Genomic DNA, 24,158 nt, shown 5'->3' with positions numbered 1-24,158 from the left:
AGCAGTCAAACCCTAATTCGAACCTTCATTGAAGGCATCAATCAAGTAGGCTAATCAGTATCATGATACAGTGGTATTCGTTATTTTGTTAATCAGCGCAGATGACAGTGTAATGGAAACGTATGACACATTGAATTACATTCAGAGTGTTTTATAAGATATGGTAACTAAATGGAATATCTTATGCATTTAAACCGAGCCTTCTCTATAGAGAGCGCAGCACTATATGCGCTGAGGAAGCGGATCGCCTGTAAAGCGGCACTGCGGCAGTAATGTATCAATGCGCCCGGTCCCCGTTCGCTCCGGGATCCTGAAGCACGGACTCGCGGAGAGGAGCAGCGTCGCTTCCTTGCAGGATTTATTTGTTTGTGGAAAAATTTATCTTTTGTTTTTCCGTTCTAAAGCAGCGCGCATTCCGAATGACCACGACTCGCTCGGACGGCCCTCCTCCACTCGCCAGGCTTTGCATGTGTTGCTTTTGTCCTGCAGGAGAGAAGGCAGGCTTTGTTTTTTGGTGGATCTAGAGCTGAAGGAGGCAGTGCCAGGCGCTGCTGCTGCTGCTGTGGGCTGGACCGGCCACGGTGAGTGAGATTAACTGACGGAGAGAAAGAGAGAGACTAAAAGGACTCATGGAAGACAGCGAGAGTGAAGGGAGGGCTGACAGGAAGTGTAAATACATTAAAACCATTTATATATTTGGGGTGTGTGTGCGTGCGTGCGTGCGTGCGCGCGTGTGTGTGACAGGAGTGCCAGCACAGGGCATCATCAGGTTAAAGGGATATGTGGTTGGAAATAGCTTTGTAATAATAGCCCACCTTGACTATTGGTCATTGCTGTTGGTAAAATGATTTTGGAATGCATATTTTATTTTCGAACAAGTCAGATTGCAATGCTGATATTTGGTAGTGGTGGATTCTGAAGACAGATGAAGGTTGATTGCTAGTGAAGTTTAAGTTGATGGGTGTCTATGATGTCATTCTATAGCTGCTGTAGATGTTCATGTCTTCGTGTGAAGTTCACGTTGATGCATGATTTCATGATGTCTATGTATCTTGTAAACTTCCCTGCATAAGACTGACATTTATGGCTACATTTGATATAATGACATCTTCGTATCATCAGATGATGTTTAAGTTAATGCTTGATTATGATGTCATAATGTAGTTGCAGATTTGTTAAAGCTGGTTGATTGTGATGTCATTGTTGCTACTGTAAATGTTCTTGTCTTCTTGAAGTTGACATTTTTGGCATAGTGTAGGTGTTGATGTCATCTAATGATGTTTATGTTAATGCTTGATTATGTCAGTGATTTAGTGAAGGTGATTATGATGTCATAATGTTGATGCTGTTCAGTGTTCATGTGATTTAATTTGAATCTTATATCTGATTATGGTGTCATAGTGTAGCTACTAAAGGTGTTCATGTCATTTGGTGAATTTGAAGATTGATGATCATGATGTCATAATGCAGCTATTGTAGATGTTCAGGTCACATTTATGTCATATTTCAATGTTAGACACAGACTGGAGATGATTATGATACAAACTTCACACAACTTGACATAACTAATGACAGAATGATTTAATATTTTGAGCAATGTCTTTTTTATTTTATTTTGAGAATAATGAAAAATAATGTCTAGCATGTGTATGTAAACTGTAATTTTGACATCCCTGAGTGTGGCAGCTTTAGCAAGGTTTTCAGAGTTTTATCTATAGTTTGGTGACATTGAAAAATAAACAGAGAAACCTTGAGTAGAGATTATCACTAGAGTGCAGAATGATTGTGGCTGTTGGAGTTTTAAGTACATAGATGTAACTATACAGAAGATGACTGGACGTCAGCCATAAATGTTCCGTCAATGTAATCAGCTGAAATAAAATTTGCTGTGAGAAAATGACTTTTTTTTTTCTTCTTTCTTTATTCACAGCTCTGTTAAGAAAAATGAATAATTTCCCCCTACTGTCTCCGGTTATAGCAGTCTCAGAATAATGACAGTGTGCAGGAGGAGAAATATAAGCTCTTGAATATGTAATACTGGAGACCTAGACCTAGCTCTGTAAATGGTTCACTATATGATGCATGTAATTAATATGCAAGAACACATTCTGAATGTTTTCTTTCAAGAAACTGTAGGATATGGGGAGAAGTGAAGTGACTGTAGCCATTGTGGAAGAAGATCAGAAGGAAGGCATCTTAAGATCTTGCAGAAAATCCAAATGTGTTGTGAAAATTGCTTCATTCATATGCCTGCATGATATATTCCTATGTATAGCTAAGGGTGGGGATTCTGGGAAGGCTCTCAAACATCTGCTCTCTATCTCTTTGACTTGTAGGATGGGAAGGTGTCAGACTGTACTTAAACAGAGTGTTGGGTCCGTGAGGACAGCTATGTGGAGACCTGTTACAGCTCCGTTGGAAGACACTTCAAGTGATCTGCCAGTTTGTTTCCCTTAAACGTGGGCCGCATTTGAGAGTTTGGATACTTTCCAGTTTGGCAACCCATAATAGAATTCGATTTTGGATTTCTGTGCTTGTTGGATCTATGCGTTCATCCTTCTGGAATCTCGTGTGCGTATTGCATTCCAAGCAAAGTCACACAGCATCAGCCGGTTTTGGAATTCGGATAATTGCACATTCCTCACTGGAGTACAGTTATTGAGCTTTCCAGTACAGGTGTTCGTTTGGAAATCGTTCTGCATCCACCTCTGGCGCAGGCGAGCTCCCAACAGGAAGTGTTCGCTTGAGTGTGTCATCTGGGGAAATGGATGGCCCGCGGTGCAGCGGGATCCGGAAAAAGCGGAAGTCTCGGTCGGTGCGAGACCGGGAGCGTGTGTCTAATGGGATCAGGAATAACCATGTCCGGGGCACCGTGCCTCGATTCACCTCAGATTCGGAGAGGGAAGACAGCACCAACCCCTCGTCTTCCTCACGACCCAAGCCACCGAGGAGGAAGAGGAAGGAGTCTACCTCTGCTGAGGAGGACATCATTGACGGATTCTCAATATCGGGATTCATGACGCTGGAAGCTCTTGAGGTAAGCAGGACCTTGCGGCCTTTGCGTGAACGTGTTTTTAACTGCTGTTTTTTGGAAGGGCTTGTTTGGTTTGGCTGTGAAAAGCTCAGTCGCAGCATAATGACTGGTTTATTATTGTCTGTAGACTGCTTTTTTCTGGACTCTAATTGCCTGGGTCTGTTTGCACAGTATTGGATTTTCTGTTGTTCCTCTGCGAGTGTGTTTGTGATTCAAGTAGATGTGGCTTTATAGGTTGTTGTTTTTCTGCCAAAGAAGTAAAGTGTGTCCGAATTTGCTTGCTTATGCACTATTCTGTGTCATTTTGTAGGATAAATATAAATGGCATGAGTAGTTTGTCAGGCTGAAAATTCCAGTATGAAGTGCACTTCAGATACCCAGATCATGCACTTATATAAAAAAAAAAAAAAAGCGTGTGGAATGTTGGACACTTCATGCGTATATCTGTTGCAGCTTTCCTTATGTAGAAGAATAAAAGGGGCTTGGACTCTGATGGTGGATCATAAAATAATCTTATAAAATTCATAGAGCAGACAGTTGAGTGTATAGTGTGTCATTGTGGAGACAAATGTTATGTGGTAGCCTACTGCTTTAAGATGCTGTTTTGAGAATCTTAACCACTAAAAATCATCATATACATGGAAATTATGTCATGATGTAGCTGCTTAAGATGTTCATGTCATCTGGAGAAGCTGAATATGGATGATCATGATGTCATGATGTAACTATCGTAGATCTTCAGGTCACAGATTTAAGTCTTATATTTAGAGTTAAGTCACAGATTTTGGTAAGAAAGATGACTGCTAAAAAAAACCCATCAAGAGTTGAAGAAATCAACTTAAAGATGTAACTGTTTACAGCCTCCAAGGGGAGCTGGAAATATCATAATTACGTTACATGCACTGAATTGATCAAGTGAAATCTTTTTTGCCAGTGGGAAACTCTGAATTTTTGTAATTATACCTATTTTGATATTGGAGTAGTTTTTGCATGGGGTCCTGCTAACAAGGCTTCTTCGTCTTTCTATGTTATTATTTCTATTTTAATTGATGTTTTGTAGATAAAAAACTAATAAAAAATATATACATTTAATATTGATTGGGTGTGCAGGTGTGGCATTTTTGCTCGTCATTCACTGTTACCTCAATATTGTGTTTCTGACTTTGATGTGTCATTTCGTACTTGCTTCCCAGGAACACTTGAAGGCGGCATTGGCCTTCGCCAGTGTTTCATTTGTCAGTCTTGACAGGACATCTGTAGAGTGTCATCCTGACTTTCAGCGTTGCTCTTGCTGTTAAAAGCCCGACAGTGTGACACGACAAAGCTTTGCACACTTTACCCTCACATCCCCTACAGATGCTGTTGCATTGTGTTGGAATTTCACTACAGTAATCTGTGAAAGGAGACCATCATCAGCTTATGCTGTCACGCTAGCGCCTATGAACCGCAGGCGCAGTTCTCCAGGGGTGACATCCCCATCCACCGCTCTTCACTGTTCTGGGATCTGTGAATCATAGCCGTCCCCTCCATGCTCTCTCGTCTTGCTCCATTTAGAAGCTCACAGAGCAGGAGACCCTAGACTCGATCCTGCATGTCTACAATCAGCTCCATTCTCATTCACGCAGCTGAGATGATCACAGGACTTAATGAAGCAGTGCAGCTGGCCAAATCAAATGTATCTCGATCTATTCTAGTGTAAGGTCTTTTAAGAAATTACAGTTGAAATGCTGGAGTAATTAAAATGTATTATTTCTGTTAACTGTTTTTTTCTTTCTTTTGTGTGTTGTAATGTTTTTTTTTTGTTTGTATTTTTTAGTTTTTAGTTTTTTTGTAGGGATGCAATGATCCCATTTTTTCACAACCGCTTTTATCCAAAGCGACTAAAAGTGCATTGAGGCTAACATTTTTTTAGCCTTTCCTTTGACAGTTTCAAATCTCAGTTATTGAGTGCTCTTGAAGAGAGTTTCATCATTTTGACTGTCGTAACTGAACACGACATGCAGTTTGAATGCTGAATGAAGCATGACAGACAGCTGCAGCAGAGAGAAGATTTCACGTGAACTTGAATTTAACTACTTAAAGATTCATCTGTACGTCACATTGAACAGCTTCAGAGCACTTGATATATAGCGCACGGAAACATTATGCTGCTTTATAATGTCTTGTGCCTTTGGTGGGGCTTAACAATAACACAGAATTAGGGTTGGGCCGATAGACGATGCCATCGTTCATCGCCGATGGCTGATAGATGGCTTTTTAGTTTTACTATCACTTTCGAGATTCATGATCGCACGTACTCCATTTATACTATGGAGCGGCAGTACTTACAACACATTTTACAAGATTAAATGTTTGTCAGTGGTGCTGAGGATCTACAAATCATTCGCCGTCGTACTCAGTCATCTCTCCTTACACTGTGTCCACATCGGACGTGAAAGTTGTGGTGTGGCGCCGCATCATACTGTGCCGCTCGCATCCAGTGTAGACATGGTGTTAGGAATCTTTATTTGTTTTCCTCTTTTAAAGATTCATGCTTCGGGCACACCTGTCGTGCTCTTTTGTCTGTTGTTTTAGTTGCTTTTTGTTATGTGCTGTGCTTTTTTTTGCTTTGTGTTTTGCTATTCTGGCTAGTTTTGTTGCGATTATTATTAATATTGAATAAAGAGAATGTTTGGAAAAAATGAGGAAGATGTGAAAACTAGAACGGGAGATGACAAAAGCAGAAATCTCATTTTCTGCATAAACACCAGAAACACATCAACACAAACCGCTATGCCACTGCGACAAACTTTATTGGATTTATTTTTCCCCGCACGAATTTATATCCATTTTGCGCTGATTGTTTTCTGTTGTGATTTTGGCCCATAAATGTAGCAGTGTTTGTTTGTCCACATGGATCAACGTTTACAATACATCAGAGCCATCTTACGTTTTATCCAATACATCTATTCTCTCCTTATCCAATTACATTTAAACGGTCCCTTTCTATCTCTTCCTCTGCCTCACCGTTTCTATTTCTTGTTCTTCTTTTACAACAATCCCTTGATGGTTTCAATTTGAGAAGGAATTTGTCCTCAATTTGCCAGGAGGTGCTTGAAGAATTCGTACAGGTATTCCCAAATGACACATTGAAATCAAACTCGTTCCACTCCAGTGGACAGACTCGCTCATATAGAAGTGAGCCATCAGCAGCGGGTGTTTATTAATGCTGCTTAGTGCTGGAACGACAGGCCTGAGAGGCAGTGTGTTACACCACTTTGAGAAATGACTAAATCATCAGGCCCGGGCCGCCTTGACAAACCTCCTCCCCCTTGGTCCCTGAGCACAAAGTTGCCACGTAATCGTTTGAACCTCCTCCCCCTTGCCCGCCCCTGCATCCCCAATTCAATATTACTTAATGCCTGCACCACTGGTGCCCTTAAACCACTTTATGTGATCATTGTGTTGTAAAGCTTCAAGCTCATTTGATTGAGAACAGCAGTCACCCTGTGCGCATTCCCCACTCCATTGATCCACTCATAAGAAAATGGTTAAGTCAGTGTAAATAATACTACTGCGCTAGCACGTGGCTGGCACAAAACAAAGCGTTTGTTCATCACAGTGGCTTTTCTCTTTCAGATGACATTCAAAATGGCTTTTCAGATCCTAATGTGAACAAATCAAGTGTTTCTTTTTTTCTGTTCGACGCCATTACGTTCTCTTCTTTAGCTAAGATGATGAGTCTAAGTGACATGTTAATGATTGCAGACTGCGCTTTTATCATTTATAAATATTTACACAGCCTGCAATAACTCAAATGGAGTTCTGGAAAGGAAAAATGTCAGATTTGACATCAGATTAGCATTTCAGGAAGAGACAGGAAAAAGCCATCATGTCAGGCAGTAGATGGCTGAAAGAGGAAATTAGGTCATGGCCGGAGGAGGGGTTGGCACGGGGCCCAGAGGGGCACATCTTTCGTCTGTAATCACCTAATGCCACAGCAAGACAAAAAGCACCCTTTCAACCTGTAATTCATTTGATATGTGAATGAACTCGGTGTTATGCATTCATGAAGGGTTATGAACGGGCATGTGTTTAGTTGCACAAATGTGAATTCTCTTCACAATGTAAATTGTTTTAGAAAAGTCATTAAAGGAATATTAAGTGTACAGTACGTTATCATGGTTGTTCTATTGAATGTCTATTTTAAAGTCATTTTGCCCCACATTTCCATTTTAAATCCTTTAACTGATCTCGTATCCTTTAAAGAAATGTGCTGTCGACTGAGGAACTGGAACCTGGAATATTCCATAAGGCTAAAGTTGAGAAATATTAAGCTAAATAAACCTACAAATGTCTTGCTTACAGTTATCTCTAAAAATTAAGCCATGAGAGCATAAAGTGTGATTACATCCCAAAACAATGACACACTAAGCTTTAAACACGTGTGCGTGTAAATTGTCTGGTATTTATGAGGAAATGCTCAATGTGTTTATTTTTCTATTGTGATGTAATCGTGTCAAATGTGCTATGACAGAAATTGTGAGACTGGCTATAGATTTTCTGAGCTGTAGATGTCTCTTTGCTGTTTAGCAGACAAATCGAAAGATGCAGAGACCGATAGAGAAAGGGTGAGGAATTGATTACACTCTTCACTGAGAAGAATATTGTTGCGCTGAATCTCTTGACATTGCATGTATGGCTAGTTAAAAACACAAACAAAATCTGTTTATAATTATGTTGGAATAAAAGAAAGAACACTCGTCTTGTGAAATGAATAAAACCACTAATTTCTTTAGTACTGAAAATCGCTGGTAGTTTTGTTTTATGCATACTCTGAATATTTCCATGCATGACAAATGTCATTTTAAGCCATCACTTAATTTCCTCCCTAACAGTGCTTATATCTACTCATGGCAGTGACAGCTAATATTCATTTAGACTTAATTTGAAACTGTCACAATATGATGTGTAATATGCGTTAATACAGCGCTGTAGGAGAAATGACTGACACATCAAATATACCGTCCTGTCACTCCAAGGCATGCTAAATGCAGCCGAAGGATCATACCGTTGTTACGCTTTTACATTCCTTCATGTTTAAATCATAAATGTTTTGGATCATTAATGTGTAGCAATACATTTGCTGTTGTTGGGTTATTAATGTATGATATGGGAATTGCAAATGAAGCTACTGGGCAAAAAAGAGTGAATCACTTAAGATACAAAGCATGCCAAAAGTATTTCAACTTCAGCTAAATGTGGAGTTTATACTGTGCTGGTGATGGTAAAGTATAACATTTTATATGGTAGTATGTTTTACAATGCAAAAGCTTTTTTTCTGTGAATTTGCAAAACTTGCATTTTATTGGCTGCTCTGTAAATAACAAAAAAACAAAAACAAAGTGCAGTATAACAGCAAAACTACTTGCACTACAAACCAGTGTGTCCATGATTATGATACTGAATTAAATTAATACCAATTTGCAGTTTCAAGCAGTGTAATGGACTGTTCTTGTACACCAGACATTCAAGTTACAAATGGCTGAAACCATTCTTACGATAAAATTATTGTGGCAAAGCATAGTATTACTTTGTAGTCACATCGTAAAAAGCTTTGTAGCAATCAGCCAAATCTCTAACCATAATTATTAATCATTGACTTAATATTAAAATAATTAGTGGTTGTTAACATTACTCTTCAACTCTTACACATTAAAAAAAAATCTTTGTTTTTGAAGAGGAAGTTTGTAAATAGGAAGTCATCTTAAATAGTGCAAATGAATACACCTTTTTAATTTCAAATGCTATTTAAAATAATACTATACAAATTATTGTAGTGTAAACTTCTGAATCAAGTCACCACCACATGATGCTGATGTGAAAAACGGTCAAATTTTAAGATGGATGTGTTGTTTGTAGAACCAGAACTTAATGTATTGTCTAAAACTAATGCACAGGTGTCTACAATTAAACTAAATATCAAGCTAGCATCAATACTGAATAATCTTTTCCCGGCAGCATTTGTCTGCTTACCGCATGATTTAAATCATTCAAAATAGCTCATTAGTTAGCAGTGTTGTTCGAATGTGTTTTCTCTCATTTTGGTTCTATTAAAAGCAATCATCCAATCTCTGACAATATTAGCCGTGACCTGACATTTATTTTATTTAGAGGCATTTTGAAAGGAAAATAACTGTGTACTTTTTAAAGGAGAAACGAAAAACAAAGATGTGCTTGGTTGTGACAGGTAATTGGTTAAAAGGTGTGACAAATACAGGGGTGATGAAGGTTAATTGTTGTAAGAACTTTAATTCAGTGTTGACACAAGTGTCTCGTGACAGGTGCACATGTAATGGTGGCAATGACATATCCAGGTGGGACACCCAATGTACATGTGGATATCGATTCGTATATAGAGAAAAACATATGTAAATCATAATTTTGTGGTCATATCCAGGTGCCATGCTACACACACACTTTAAGCAGCAGCTGTGGTAATAGCCTGGGTGTTGCAGGAGGGCTGTTAACCACAGTAAATGTTTGCTCTCATGTTTAAATGGTGTGGCAAGAATATCATTAATGACCCTGTGAGGGTGTGCAGAGGGGATAGTGTGTGTGGTGTGTGAGAGCGAGAGAGTCAGCATCCCCTCCAAACATCTGTTCACTGATATGCACTGAAGCCTTAATTAAAAACGACAAAAACTGTTAAGATGTTAACAGTTTTGAAACTAAATGGTGTATATGGGTCCATGTAGATGAGTTTAATGCGTATTTGGTCTCTGTATTCACCTATGTGTGTGAAACTGGATTAAAAAAAAAAATTATAATGTTGTAATGGGAAAATTTAATTTGTTTTTTGAATGGAGGACATATTGTAATTTATTTCCCATGATCTTCAATGATTTCTTGTGGGCAGATGCCATTTACAGTTGGTAGGATTTGGAGATTAATGCAGACAATCATACACAACCTTTTTTATGATTTTAATAGATCAATAAAGTGAGAGATTTTTGATAGACCCCTGTGTATCTCTGTCTGTTTTCCCTCAGGATCAAGGTTTGATACTTTTCTGTTTCTAAATGTTCTTTACCCCAGTGACCTTCCTAAATGAAGCGTTGAGAACAAATTTGTCTCACTGGCTGCAGTAGTGATTGTTAAAAACCTGTGCTTCTGAGAAAGTAAACTCACCCAATGGAGTTTACACAACATTTTCTTCTGTGTTTCCGAAACAGGGTCACTATATACTAAGTCTAAGTCTTAAAGGATGTTTAATACAAGTTAACATATGGTTAGATGCCACATTCATGAAGCCCCCTGTTTCAGTTGCCAGTTAGTTCTCAGATTTAAAAAATGTTGCAAAGGTGGGCATGGTAACTTGAAGTAAATTCTGCATGATGGGGATGTGTTACTGAACACAGAACTATTTCTTTAAGGTTAGTAATTCTTTCTTCCAAAATGAACTGTTGTACTAGTAATGCATGCCTTAGCAGAGACACTCTCAGAGAGCATACACTGAGCTCTCTGCTTTTGTGTAGATGTAAATAATGTATCAAATATCAGTGTTAAGTGTAGCCTGAAGTCTAACCCTTATGCTTCTAGGTGTAGCTGTAAAAATACTAGTCTGCAAAGAGAAGATATGCTGCTCCAACTCGCACTGCTAATGCTTAGGCAAATTACATTTTTATTCAAATACAACTGGCTTGCCTGAGTAGGTTTATAATAATACATCTGGCATGTATGTGAGTTAGTATCTGGTGGGACACCACTCATTCATTATCCTTGTTCTTTCGTGTGGAGGAATCGCAAAAAAAAAGGCAAATGTTTGCAAAAGCTAAATTGAAAATGGCATTTGTGATGAGCAACTGCTTAGAGCAGCCCACCGTTCATTTTCTTGTTCTTGTCTTTGGTGGTCGACTGCAAGGTCGTGAGAGGTTGAATTCTCACAAAGTCCTTGATGAAGTTGGAGCTTCTGGCTCTCCACCTGTCAACACTTTTGCCAAATGATCTGATTGCATTTGCAAAGCAGCTTCGTGTTGGAGACGGTATAAGCTCTCTCTTAATTTTCGTAGACCCTTCCTCCTACATGTTTCTAACTCTGCTTCACACGCACATACCCAGAAGCAACTTGATCTTTCTTTGTGTGAAACAAAGTCAGGTCGAGACAGGACAAGCGGAGGTGAGCAGAGCTCCTTTCTCTCTTCCTAAAGGCTTAAATGTCCATCTATGAAACAGGCACCCATGAGGCAGTCTGATAAGAAGATGATTTATAAATTTTTTTAAGTAAATAATTAAAATACTTAAATTAAATAGAATTCAATGTTAATATTTATACAGAAATTTTGGTATAAATAGCGATCAGTTGTTTACCGTACAAAATCATGTTAATAGGGTTGACATTTTAAGATTGTCCCTTACTGACAAACCTAAAAAAAAAAGTGGTTCAAAAACGGGACTGACTTATTCTTGAAATGTTCGCTGATGACAGTTCTTTTTTTACTTATGAACTTGCTTAATGCTTTAAAAAAGAGAAAATATGTGCAAGGAGCTAATGAAACAAAACACGTTTTTTTATTCAGTTGTGCTACTTTCATCACTTTTCTATGTAAATGCATTGAACAGAAGTGTTTGACTGTTGCAGTCATGTCTTTAGCAGTGTCTTGACAGCAGTGTTGTCAACACACCTCGAGTCTTTGGTTTTTTTCACCCAATTCACTGGCGTTTCATGCTGTCAAAGCCAAAATGCATTCTGTGTGAATGGCCCCAACAATACTCATTAACGTTAACAACAAACGTAAAATATAAATATACATTAACTACAAAAGTATTGCTTTTATTTAAATGTTTTGTTTTCAAATTGCTAATACAGCTAGAAAAATATGGCATGCCAAAACAAGGCAAGATGGAAAGTAAAAAAAAAAGTTACTGGATTTTTGTTGTTTAAATATGTCTAATGTAACAGTGAAAGTTGGCATTGGCTATACATTTATAAAGTAATTATAAAAGTTTTTATTTTATAAGAGATACAAATGACGGCCTGTAACTTCCTTCTTTTGGATTGTATGTTGTTGTTGGCTAGGATAGAGCTATTTTTCCCCAATGTGCCGTTTGGCTTGATTTTATATCCTGTAGCTATTCATCAAGATCTTCCAACCACAGAGTTTGTGTTCCTCAAAGTGGTGTTAAACCGTGAATCTCATTTCGGTATGTGTCTAGTGTCTGAATTCATAAACGCCGTAAGGAAAAACAGATGAACTGTTTTGTGAACTCTTTATTAAAAAAGTATTGTTCACTTGACACTAATAAATAATTGTTATAGATATCCAAGAATGTGTCATTTTAATGTATCTTACATTGCAGATTTAGGTGTATAGACCCAGATTGTTACTGTTTGCATTGGCTGCATTGACTGGGAAAATGCATGATTGTGATCAAGGAGCCCAGACGTTAGATTTACGTTCACAGTCTGTTGGTTTTTCCGTGCTTTTATGATGCATGAAATGGCACGGGACAAGTTACATGTACTTGCGATTGGAAGTTTGTTAAAATTCATAAACTTAAGTTTGAGCAATAGTATTTCTCTAAGTAACTAAACTTACAGAGGCACATTGTTCTTTTTGCTAAGTGTAAACACATTTCAATCCGAAGTGAATTCAGATAATAAGAAGGATTTAAAATCCCTCCCAATTTTAATGGTAACAAAACTTTACCCTGTAAATACCAAGTTAATTTATACAGTTGGCAAGTAATTGTTTAGGTTGTTGCTGTTGAAGCGCGAGGCGAATGTGGTGTTCCATTCCAGAACTCTTCTGTTTATCTTTAAGTGACTGATTAGGTGTGTGTGGAACAGCTTGCTAGTCAACGCAAGTGTTTGGGGTCAAGTGTGTGTCCAGCCGATGTCTCCAGACACAGGAGGTCAAAAGAGGGGCATGTATTCACAGACAGGACTCTGGTAGTTTATTTGCACATGGCATTGTAGAAATGCACTTTTGTAGTCAACCCTTGTTATTCTAATCCTTGAATTGGTGACACACTCTTCAAAATAAAGTTTTTTTTGCAGTTATAGAAGTCAACCATTTTGGGTCCCCTAAAAAACCATTCAGTAATTAGTTCTTAAAATAAATTTAAAGAATTCTAGCATGAAGAACATTTTAATAACCTTAAGAAAAACCTTTTTCTACTATAAAGACCATTTTGTGCAAAAGCTTCTTCATGGTTCAAGAACATTTTATTTTTAAAAGTGTCTTTTAAAATAAAACCGCTTTGATAGGGCTACTGATACGGTAGAGTCTATGTTTCATGTAAATTTAATTGAATTTAATAAGCACAGAGTTACTGAGTGCGATTTTTAAAATGTACCACTGATTTACACAGACATTTCCTTCAAAAAATGCAAATCTAGTCAAGATCTTACTTAGGCAAAGGTCTCACTGGAGCTTCTTTTTGGACAGAAAAAAACCCTTCCACCAAAATCACTGCTGCCGTTTCTGCCTCTATGTTCTTTGCCTCATTTCTGAATTAGCGTTTTGCATTTAGCCTCCTGTTTGTACCCGACCCTTGCTGTTCGATGCATAACAGCCATCCTGCCTAAATGCCATATTTGTGGCTGCTGAATTATGCATGAGGAGCAGTTTAGAGGCCTTGTGAGTTTGTGCTTGGTGGGAGAGTAATGAGGAAGCCTTGTTTCTAATGGCAGGATTTGGCTTGGCAAGATGTTTTATGTGCTAATTGAATCGCAGAACTGAGGAACATTTTGGAGTCATTTGAGATGACAGAAGTGATGTAGTGTTGTGACTAGAGATATGCGGATGTGTGAGTGTGATTGTGATTGTGTGTGACTTGGAACATAAAAGGAGCCTGAAACATAATAGAATGTATTAAGGGGTGTTCATATGGAGTCCGTTCTGCAACGTTTATCCAACTCCTTCATCATACTAGTTGACACTCTTTGTATTACAGCTATGTATTTCCCACTCTCCTACTGACAAACCTCACTTATGGTTTGTCCATTTCCAGCTAGATCTACAATGGATCAAACATATTGCATATTGAATTGGATAAGCAGCTGTTTTGTTTTGTTGTCGTGATCATCCTAATCAAGCTTTATCCAAATCGCTTGTCAAGGTTTTCTCCCATGTTTGCTTGTTTTGGCGCACACCGATTCCCCACTCCATTGTTTGGGTGTTTGCTCCACTGAAATCTCTTAAGTGATTTCTTTTCTACCATGTCACAACATGCCATGCTTGCCTGCAGGCTGTCTGTCTGTAAGCAGACCCTCCGTCCCTGACCTTCTGCTAGCTAACAGTGGTGTTTTCAGTCCAGAATGATGAAGCTCAAATGGCATATGCACTCAAATTTGTATTTTTATTATTTTTTTTTAGTGTGGTGAGAAACAAGGAATGCAGCAGTATTGTAATTTGGTAGTAGTTTATTTAATTTTTATTAAAATAATATATAATTTAATTTAATAATTGATAAAGGAATTGATTTATATTGTCTTTGTCAGATCTGGTGTCTTAAAGGGATACTCTACTCTAAAATGAACATTTTGCCATTAATCACTTACACCCATGTCGTTCCAAACCCGTAAAAGCTCATTTCGTCTTCAGAACACAATATAAGATATTTTGTCGTCAGTATTCTTTTTACACCTTTTATGGACCTTGAATGTCAAATTGCACATTGTTAAAATAGCAATTACGATATTATCACAGATGATGTATATTTGCACAGACCTAGGACAGGGTGATATGTTTACTAGCGGATTGCTTATGCTTTTGGATGGCTGCTGAATGCAGGTTATTGGAATGTGTAGGTAAGAGGGCTGTCGAGAAGACATTTAAAACTACTGTTATTAGGGTTCAAGAGATGAGGTCCACCGTCATTGAGAGAAACACAAACTCTCTCTGTCTCTGCTGTATGGCTCCCTGCAGACAGCCTAACTTGTTCCATCAGATCAGTTTTTTCCTTTCCGGCTTGAGATTAGCCCTCTGTGGGAGGAAGAGTTTGCAGTGTGAGGTCAAATGTATCTAGCTGAGGTTAAGGCCTGCGCTGATCATAAGGAGTTATTTTCAGGTGTCTCTGTTACAGCAAACTACACTGGATTCACAAGCTATTATCTGCCTGATGTGGGTAGATACCATACAATTGTTGCATTTAGACCAAAGCTGGACAGACTTCTTCCTATAATATATGTATAGGGATGTGTGTTTTCTTTGTATCCTTGCCAACAACTAATTCTGCTGTGATTGACACCCTTACATTTAAATGAATCTGTTTTTATAACTCTCAAGTGTGCCGTCAGAGGCCTGGGAGCATTTACCAAACACACTTACGCAAAATGTTTTCACGCAACGGCATAATGAAGTTTACTGGCATTGTAAAATACACCGTGACCATCTTCCATTTGACAGTGATGGATTCAGTAGGGAGTGTTAACATACTCATACTTAATATAGGAAGACACATGGAGGAGGCCTCTAGGGAAGATGAGTAGAAATATAAACAACAGACCAGTCGATGGCTCAATCACATGAGCACACCAAACCGACTAATGAGAAGAAAACAAACCAGAAAGTGTCCAAATATTATGACAGTATATTATGACATAGTCATTTATCCCTTGAATCATGGGAGCCGTGATGGGGTGAAGTCCTCTCTTAAGATTTTAAGGTTAGATTTGTGTGTGTACCGTATAAATAGACCCTCAGTTTGTAAAGTTTGATGGAGGATTAAATTACAGTGGGAAAACACATTATCCTCCCCAGTGACAGTCCTACATTCACAATGACATTTTATTCCAGCTCTTTCAATATTTGCACCCGTCATGTGTAAACACACACACATTTTGGTCTCTGTACGCTCCGCTCTGAAGATGGCATATTCGCACTTTTAATGTTTATTTAATAAAGGTCTGACCATCTCTGTTTTGATTTATCTGTAGTCAGTATGGCGATTGTGAGCATGATTCATGATAATGATAATGATGCCCATCCGAGCGGATACCTGCAAACATTTCCTAGATCATTTCAACTTGTTTGTATCATTAATCAGTGCACTTTTTATACGACTTGTGAATAGACTTATTAAAGCAGCTGAAATTTTATGAACGTACATGCGTAAGTGCCAAAATAATGCAGACTGTTGTTTGCAGTGAAAAACTGTTGTTTAATGTCTAAGAGCTGTTTTGTTGTGTGAACGCATTTTTTTTCATAAATGTGTAATTAAGGCCTTGCCATCACTGTAATTGTTGAACGCAAATTCAACCTTGTTGGATTTGTAGTGCTGCTTTCAGTCATCAGTCTCTAGGTTATACTGTTATGATGTAAGACTGTTCAAGTCTTATCCTTCTATTCATTGAGATTTTTCTTTGGGCGAAGTGCAGATAAGACCTCTTTATGGCTCTCTTTCTTCCTGTGTGTTTTGTCATGCTGTGCGTTTAACACGACTTTGGTATGTCATATTGATTTCTCTGAGGCGGCAGTAGGTTGGATTTTGTTCAGGCTTGCTCTTAAATGAGGTGTTTATTGACTTGAGCTGTGTTAGTATTCTTTTTTTTTTTGTGAGGTGCTTTTCACACCCTTCCTTCCCAGTAAGCTTATACTTTCAGAATAAAATGTAAATTGAAGTTGTTGCTTCTTTTATCTGTTGAGACTTCTTTTTTGTTTTGTTCAACAGGTAGTTGTGATCAGGAATTCTGATTGGATGATCCATTTTTGAAGCATTATTTAGCATTAATAAGATCATGCATAAATTCACTTCCAGCAAAGTTCACTAAGTTAATATTTAAAAACATTAATAATTTAGAATTAAAAAAAAAAATCTTTAAATGTTATCTTTAGATGTCAAAATGTAATTTTTTATACTGTACAAATATACTGTTAATATTCATACTGCATACTTAAATGTACTTTTATTCAAATTCTTATTTATTTTTCCAAGATAGTATTAAAAAGTGTAATGTCTGCCATTTATCGGTTATAAAACGAAACGAAAATCTGACAATACATATCTATTTCTCATACTGTACAATACAATGTTTTGATGTGTAAATTCACTTGCAGCATTTTAAAAAAAAGATTTTAGCTTTTAGTGTTTTAGTTTTCATTTCTTATCGGTTACTGAATAATGCAGAAATCGTAAAATGATTATCCATCATATTTTATAATATAATAACATGATGCACACAATCACTTGAAGCATTTAAAATGATAGTTTTTAGTGGTTTATTTTTGTATTTATTCAGGCAAAATATTATTGAATTTTAATATCGGCCATTTATCATATGTCAGTTTTATCGGTTATTGATTAACATGAAAATCTGAATAAATATCCATTTTTCTTTTTGCAATATAATAATGTGATGTTTAAATTCAATTGTAGCCTTTAAACAATTTGTGTTTTTATTTATTTATTTTTTGGGGGCCCTTGTATTAGTGTAAATTTAAGCCGTTGCAGTAATTTTACCACATCTAAGTGAGTTTCCCCCCACAACATCCTCGTTACCTTCATAGCACATCTGTTCTTTTGGCTTATTTGCTGTAGTTAAATGCTACTGAAGTGCGTTCAGCATACGTATGTCATAACATTGCTCTTTCAGGGAGGCGTGATGTGGGGATGGTGCTGCTGAGGTGTCAGCAGGCGGAGAGAGAGCCCGCAGCTGTGCTGAGATCAGATGCTAACCGTGGAGATGACAGCACAAGCTGTTATTAAGTATTGAGCATAAAAGTCTTTACCGCAGCGAGAGGAGGATCAGCAACCGCTGACAAACACGTTCAGGAGAACCCGAGAGTCACACACAAACCACATTAACCAACACCTAAAATCCACTCTGACAGGATTTAAAAGAGAACTTCTGTGGATTTAGAGCATCAGCTGTGGCTTTGTTATTCATGAAAAATGAACTGTTTTAGAAACCTCAGATGACGGCTGAAATCAAACTCAATGGAGATCAGGTGAGGAAATATAAATTCAAAGTGCTTATTACAGATGACCAAAATATGGCCTCAACTTTAAATGAGTTTTGAAAGACCCATAAATCATTCAAGATAACTTAAGTCATGCACTTCAGCATTTCTCTTTCAGCTTTGCAGAGGAATATCCCATGTAATCTTTTCTGTCATATAGTGGCGCCAAAATATTTGGTCACTTAAGCCAAACGTAACAATGTATCACAATATATGTCACTGCACTAGTTAACAAGGTTATATAGTTAATTGATTAAAATTTAAATGAAAACTTATGTTAAATAGTTATTTGATTTTTTTTTAATAAATCAAGTACAAAAATATTAATTATCATCTTTATATATTTTTTTATTATAATTTTAAATAAATAATATTTTTATGAACTGTAAACAATTAACTTCCCCCACATTTGTTGAATCTGAAATACAATAGAATAGATAGAATCATGAGATAGAAAAGTGTCAGAATCTTAGCAGAGGCAAAAGTCATCCAGACATATTTTTCACTTACAGTTCATAATTATCGCATGTTCTCATATACTACTTATTTAACACGCACTGTTTTACTACATTTGAAATCTATAGTTGAAGAATATATTTGAAAAATAGTTCTGATGTGGGATCCTTTGCATAGAAAAAAAAAAACATTGCAGTCTTCTGAAAAATAACAACAACAATTTTTTGCATGTGCCTCTTGTTTGGTATTTTATATACAAGAAATCCATGCATTTTAAATTCACTGTCCAAAATAATTTCTGAGCCACTGTACATACAATTGTTACAAATAATGAGTCAATGCTTGCTTGGTAACTGTTTTTAATACTGAAACATGAAGAAAACAGATAGATGTGTTCAATTACATTTCTGTTTTAATGAGCGGAATAATGATTTAGCACTCTTTTCCTGTAGGATAATGTGTGACAAGCCAAATAACAGTGAAGCATGGCTTTGATTTATATTTAAGACCTTCTTTGGCATGCATGCATTTCTCAGAGCCAATAGCTACACCCACACTGTTTTGTTTGACTAGAGTGTTGAAGTACTGTATGTGTGTAGGTTTGCATTTCTATTGTAATGGTTTGTGTTTAGAGCGATAACACGAAAACATTTCTCTTTCTCTCTACAACAAATGCAATCAATCTGAGGTCTATCCCATGACATCTTTATGACACATGTGCTAATAGAAATAGTATATCTTCTGCCAGGGATCTCCGCAGGCCTTCCCACATCCAAACTGTGTTATAAATGTGCACCAACTGAAATAGTGAATCCCAGAGACGGCCTGTGCGTGAAAGACTGTTCAGCCTCTGGCATCTGTGTTCTGGGAATAGCTTTGCTCATCACGCTGGTCTGCCGTAAATGAGAGTGGCACTGTGGTTTGCAGGGTTGATCCTCAAATGTTGATCTCTTGGGTCATGTGATATAAGACGTTCAGATGCTTTCTTTGACTTTATAGTTGGTGTGTTTGTTCCATTAGCTTTGCACACAAGTTAACTGCTCATTCAAAGTTAATGACTCTTCATGTCACTGTGAGGAAGTGCTAGTCAAGGATCAGGTTTCTGTTTATTTAACAGCAGATTAATTTAGCCCTGCTAAACTATTGCCAAGTTTTCTAAAAGATGGAGAAAATATACACCGAATGGATTACAGAATGGTTTTCAATATGTAAAATATGTTGAATGCAGATGACAGTTTTTGGTGAATGAAAAAATGGCGAACTTACCGTATTTTCCGGACTATAAGTCACACTTTTTTTTTCACATAGTTTGGCTGGTCCTGCGACTTATAGTCAGGTGTGACTTTTTTATCAAAATTAATTGTAAACATTACTGTCTACAGCCGCGAGAGGGCGCTCTATGTTTTCAGGCGTAGAACCGAAACCTACCCCTGAAAACATAGAGCGCCCTCTCGCGGCTGTAGACGGTAATAATTTCTCTTGGTGCTCGATTCTAAATAAATGCGACTGTTTTTTTTCCTCGTCATGACGTATTTTTGGATTGATGCGACTTATACTTAGGTGCGACTTATAGTCCGAAAAATACAGTAGTTATTTAATAAATGTGTAGAATTTTGTAAACTAATATTAAAATTTCCCATTAATATAAAAAAAAAAATTGGATTGGATGTGTAATACTTGAATGCCTTGATATTTGTTTAAAATGACCACACATCTAAATAAAAATATATTTTTACATGCCTTTTTTATAAAGCAGTGCAGTGCAAGGTAAATTGGGATTTATGTTTTTGCTTGGTTCCACTTTGCGAGCTTTCTGCGCGTGTGCACGTTCCCAAATGGACGAGGATTTTATACCTATCGTGTTTGCCGTTGTACTATTCTTTGAAACAGCAGGGTGCGATGAGGAGTAACTGTCCTCTAAAACCATCGGGAATCACCGGTGAGAAGTCATTACAGGATTTCTCACGTGATTGATGAATTAATAATTTCTTTACGTAAAAACTGATTAAAATAATCTTAAGATATTGTTTTGTTGTGACATTTGCCAAGTATGGTAACCCATACTCAGAATTGGTGCACTGCATTTAACCCATCCAAGTGCACACACACACAGCAGTGAGAAGTGAATACACTGTGAACACACACCCGGAGCAGTGGGCAGCTATATATCCAGCAGCTGGGGGTTCGGTGCCTTGCTCAAGGGCACCTCAGTCATGGTATTGCTGGCCCGAGACTCGAACCCACAACCTTAGGGTTAGGAGTCAAACTGTCCATTAGGCCATGACTTCCGAAATATTGTGTTTATTTCACATCAAAACTAGGACAACTTTAAGCAAATAGTGTATAAATAGTATCTAAATTAATTCTAATTCTATTTTTATACAATACAAATAAAATGTACTTGGACAAACTATGCAAAAAATAAATAAAAATAATAATAAAACAATTTTTTTTAACTTTCCGCACAGCTCCGCTTCCGAAGATGCAAGAGTTCAAAGTGACTTGAGCCGAACATGCACGTTTGTGCCGGCATTTGTATGAAATAGAAGCAGTTTGATATTAAGTTCAAACTCCACCAGGTGCAACTTTCAGGTGCGCTTTGAGGGAAACAATGTAGAGTTTTTATTTTTTGCATAGTTTGTCCAAGGCCAAGGATGTTTTATTTTTATTGTATAAAAATAGAAATTTAATTAATGAAAATTTATATTATTACATATAGTTTGTATATATATACTTTTTAAAATTATATTTATTACAACATATAATGTTTTTTTTTCTTTTTCTCAATTGTTTTGTAAAATTACAGTGCAATCTTCCCAAAAGACAAGTAATGTTGCATTTAAATAGGTAATAAATATGCATGCATAAAACTATAGAACCATATACGTTTTAGAATAGTTTTGTTTGAGATAGTTTTACATAAAGTCGGCTGCTGTAAATCCGAATCTAAACTACAGAATATGTGTAGGCTGGGATACTGTAAGAGGTGTTGATTGCATTTCCCACCACCCTGATTTTACACTGGGAAGTGTTGTTTCTTGGTCACTTTAGCTATAAAGCATGCTGTAATTAAAAGATCAGTATGGAAAATGTTCCCAGATCAGCTAGCGGCTTTTTATGGCAGTGCACAGTGTGGTTTTATTGCACAGTGCTTTGGCGGCTTGTGTAAACAGAGTGGGAAAATGCCTTGCTGTCAGCAGCCCATCAGTTGCAGGCATGCACCGCTCTGCTCCCACGGGCCCAGGACCACAGCACGTAGATTCCCTTCATGGAGAAATACTGCTGGCTCAGTCGCATTCTCCACGCCTGTGTGTATCTTTCTCTCTGTTTTTCTTACCGTCTTTCCCTCCCCCATCGTTTCTCTCCCAGTGGGATTCATATGAAATAGAACATTGATTGCATCAGCGTCTGCATGGAGCAATGCATAATATTACTGCACTATTTTAATGCCTCTCTTCTGAATGTGAGCAGAGGAAGAGAGAAGGAGGAGGAGAGGAAATGACAGCCTCTATGCACTGGGTAAGGCCTGCTTCACCAGTTTAGGCCCAGTTCTGATTAGAGAGCTGAAAGCTGTCCCTGCCAGTGCTGAATAATTGAACATCTCCATTTCCAGGTGTAATTTTAACCTCTGTGAAAACTGGAGACCTAGGGAAAGATTTGACGTGACTTTAATGTATATTGTTTCGGATGGATAAAAAGCGAGCGTTTTGCTTCTTTAAGGTGGAACAAAATTCAATTTTAATGCCCGACAGTTTTTGTTTTATTAATTTCCGAAGATTATTTCTGAAAGACTGCATTAGATGGAGATGCTACGATTAGAGAATACAAAGCAGTGTAAATCCTAGTTGATAGAGCATTTAGCATTTGAGATGTTCTCCACACACTGTAAGCTGTGGATATTTTGTATCGAGCTTTTCTTTGTGGGAATAGTGTGATTTAAAAACTCAGCCCTCATCTTAACCTAAACTTTAACTTAATCCCTAAATGTATCCTTGCATTAGAGAAGATCATAATCCCCATATTAAATGTGCAATTCTTAAGAATGTTTAAGGAATGCAGCAGGGATTTGGAAGATGTCACCTCACTGTACCCACAGTAATCACATAATTAGAGTGAAAAAAGACCCGTTTTATCAAGAAATGTGTTGTATGTGTTGAAACCTGTCGGTTTACGTATGGTCTATCGTACTGTATTTCACAGCATATTAAACTCACAAATCAGAAACTTTCTGACTGCTCATCAAGACAGCATTCATTTGATAAAAATTACAGCAAAGACAATACTATTGTAAAATCAGTTTTTTTTTGTGGAATGGATTTTTGATGAATAGAACGTAATAAACAATATATTTTTTTCATCACTGGAATGGAAGATTATTTATAAACTATTTATTTGTAATTTTTTTGTGGCAGGGTATCTAAAGTTCATCTGTTATTGGCTGCAAAGCTCAGCGCTCTGAAAAAAACATTGTAAATAGAAACCTTTGATGCTCTTCACAGACACTAGCACAAATTTGGGAGCGTTTAAAAGCAGTCGCCCGCTAGCATGTCAGTACTCAGTACTACCTGTACCGTGGAAAGGCTGGTATCATTACATTTTTTAAATTTAAGTATTGACTTGGTATCAAACTACTTTTACAAAACAACACCTAGTACAAATATGTGTTTTCTCAATGTAATTAAAGATTTCTATTTTGACACATTTTGTTTGTACCTGTTTAGCCTGCTTGTCTTGGTTTGATGTGTGTGAGAGATAATTGCGGTGTGTGTGTGGGTGTAGTTAGTGGGACAGGCAGCCGGTGAAGCCCCTCACTGTGTGTTGTGTTCTGGCATTCAGCCACACTGGTCATCTCATTGTTCTGTTGCTGGCTCATTCATTGCTGCTTATTAACAATATTCATTGCTGCTGCTGCATCCACACGCTATAAAAATATTTACAATTGGAAAATTAAGAGATTGTGGAAAACAGTCTTTGTTGTGTGCCTTCTCTAGTGTGCGTGTGTGTTTGTAAAATTTAAACGCAACATCAACAAATACATCTGCTAGCACATAAATGGTGAAAGCAGTGAAAACAAGGCAGGGGCAACGATAATGTGAATTAAGAAAGTCTGTCATGGAGTCATTTGGAATACGCTGCTCTTCAGCATTCAGAAATAAACTGCTAATCCCAGGTCTCAGCTTCAATTAGGTTAAAGACTTCACTTAGGTCTCCCGTAGGCAATTAGCTCTCAGCTAAGCTCAGGTAATTGATTTGGAATGAGTAAGAAACTCTTTCATGAACTACATGATTTGAGGATACATTTTCTATTAGTTGGAACGTTTCTGGGACTGTTTGTTATGGATTATTATAAGATTTCACCAAATCTAGTCCTGCACTAAAATCTGATTTTTGAAAGAGGGTCTGGCTGCAGACTTGCACTTGCACTCTCAGATTTGCATGAATATGTAGGGTTGAAACAAAACATGTATTCATACCGAACCTTCACAATACAGACATTTTGGTTCAGTGTATGAGTGCAGTCCAAAAGTGGACGCCTGCAGCAATGCTGCTTGATAACTGCCAGCAGAAGAACAGCGAATGCAATGATTTGCGAACTTGAAAACAAAACATTCATTCATGTGGACATCTCACTGTTCTGAACTCCTTTTCAAAACCTGGAAACTATGGGTTTAAAAGAAAACAAAAATGGTCCTCTTAGCATTTCTTAGTTGTAAATTGCATAT

The 24,158-nt window shown here is 37.4% G+C and overlaps 1 protein-coding gene across 1 annotated transcript in view; it reads left to right on the top strand.

The window, feature by feature from the left end:
* Positions 1-273: 273 nt before the first annotated feature.
* The window catches only part of LOC113097142 (autism susceptibility gene 2 protein homolog), a 290,559-nt gene continuing 266,674 nt past the window's right edge, over positions 274-24,158 (top strand). Inside the window, exons 1-2 of the mRNA XM_026262339.1 lie at positions 274-581; positions 2,337-3,037. Coding sequence (XP_026118124.1) covers positions 2,765-3,037 — 273 coding nt within the window. The 5' untranslated portion in view covers positions 274-581; positions 2,337-2,764. The remainder of the gene's footprint in view (positions 582-2,336; positions 3,038-24,158) is intronic.

The sequence above is a fragment of the Carassius auratus genome, unplaced genomic scaffold (genome assembly GCF_003368295.1).
Source record: "Carassius auratus strain Wakin unplaced genomic scaffold, ASM336829v1 scaf_tig00216121, whole genome shotgun sequence".
NCBI lineage: Eukaryota > Metazoa > Chordata > Actinopteri > Cypriniformes > Cyprinidae > Carassius > Carassius auratus.
This window is presented reverse-complemented; position numbering and strand designations above follow the sequence as displayed.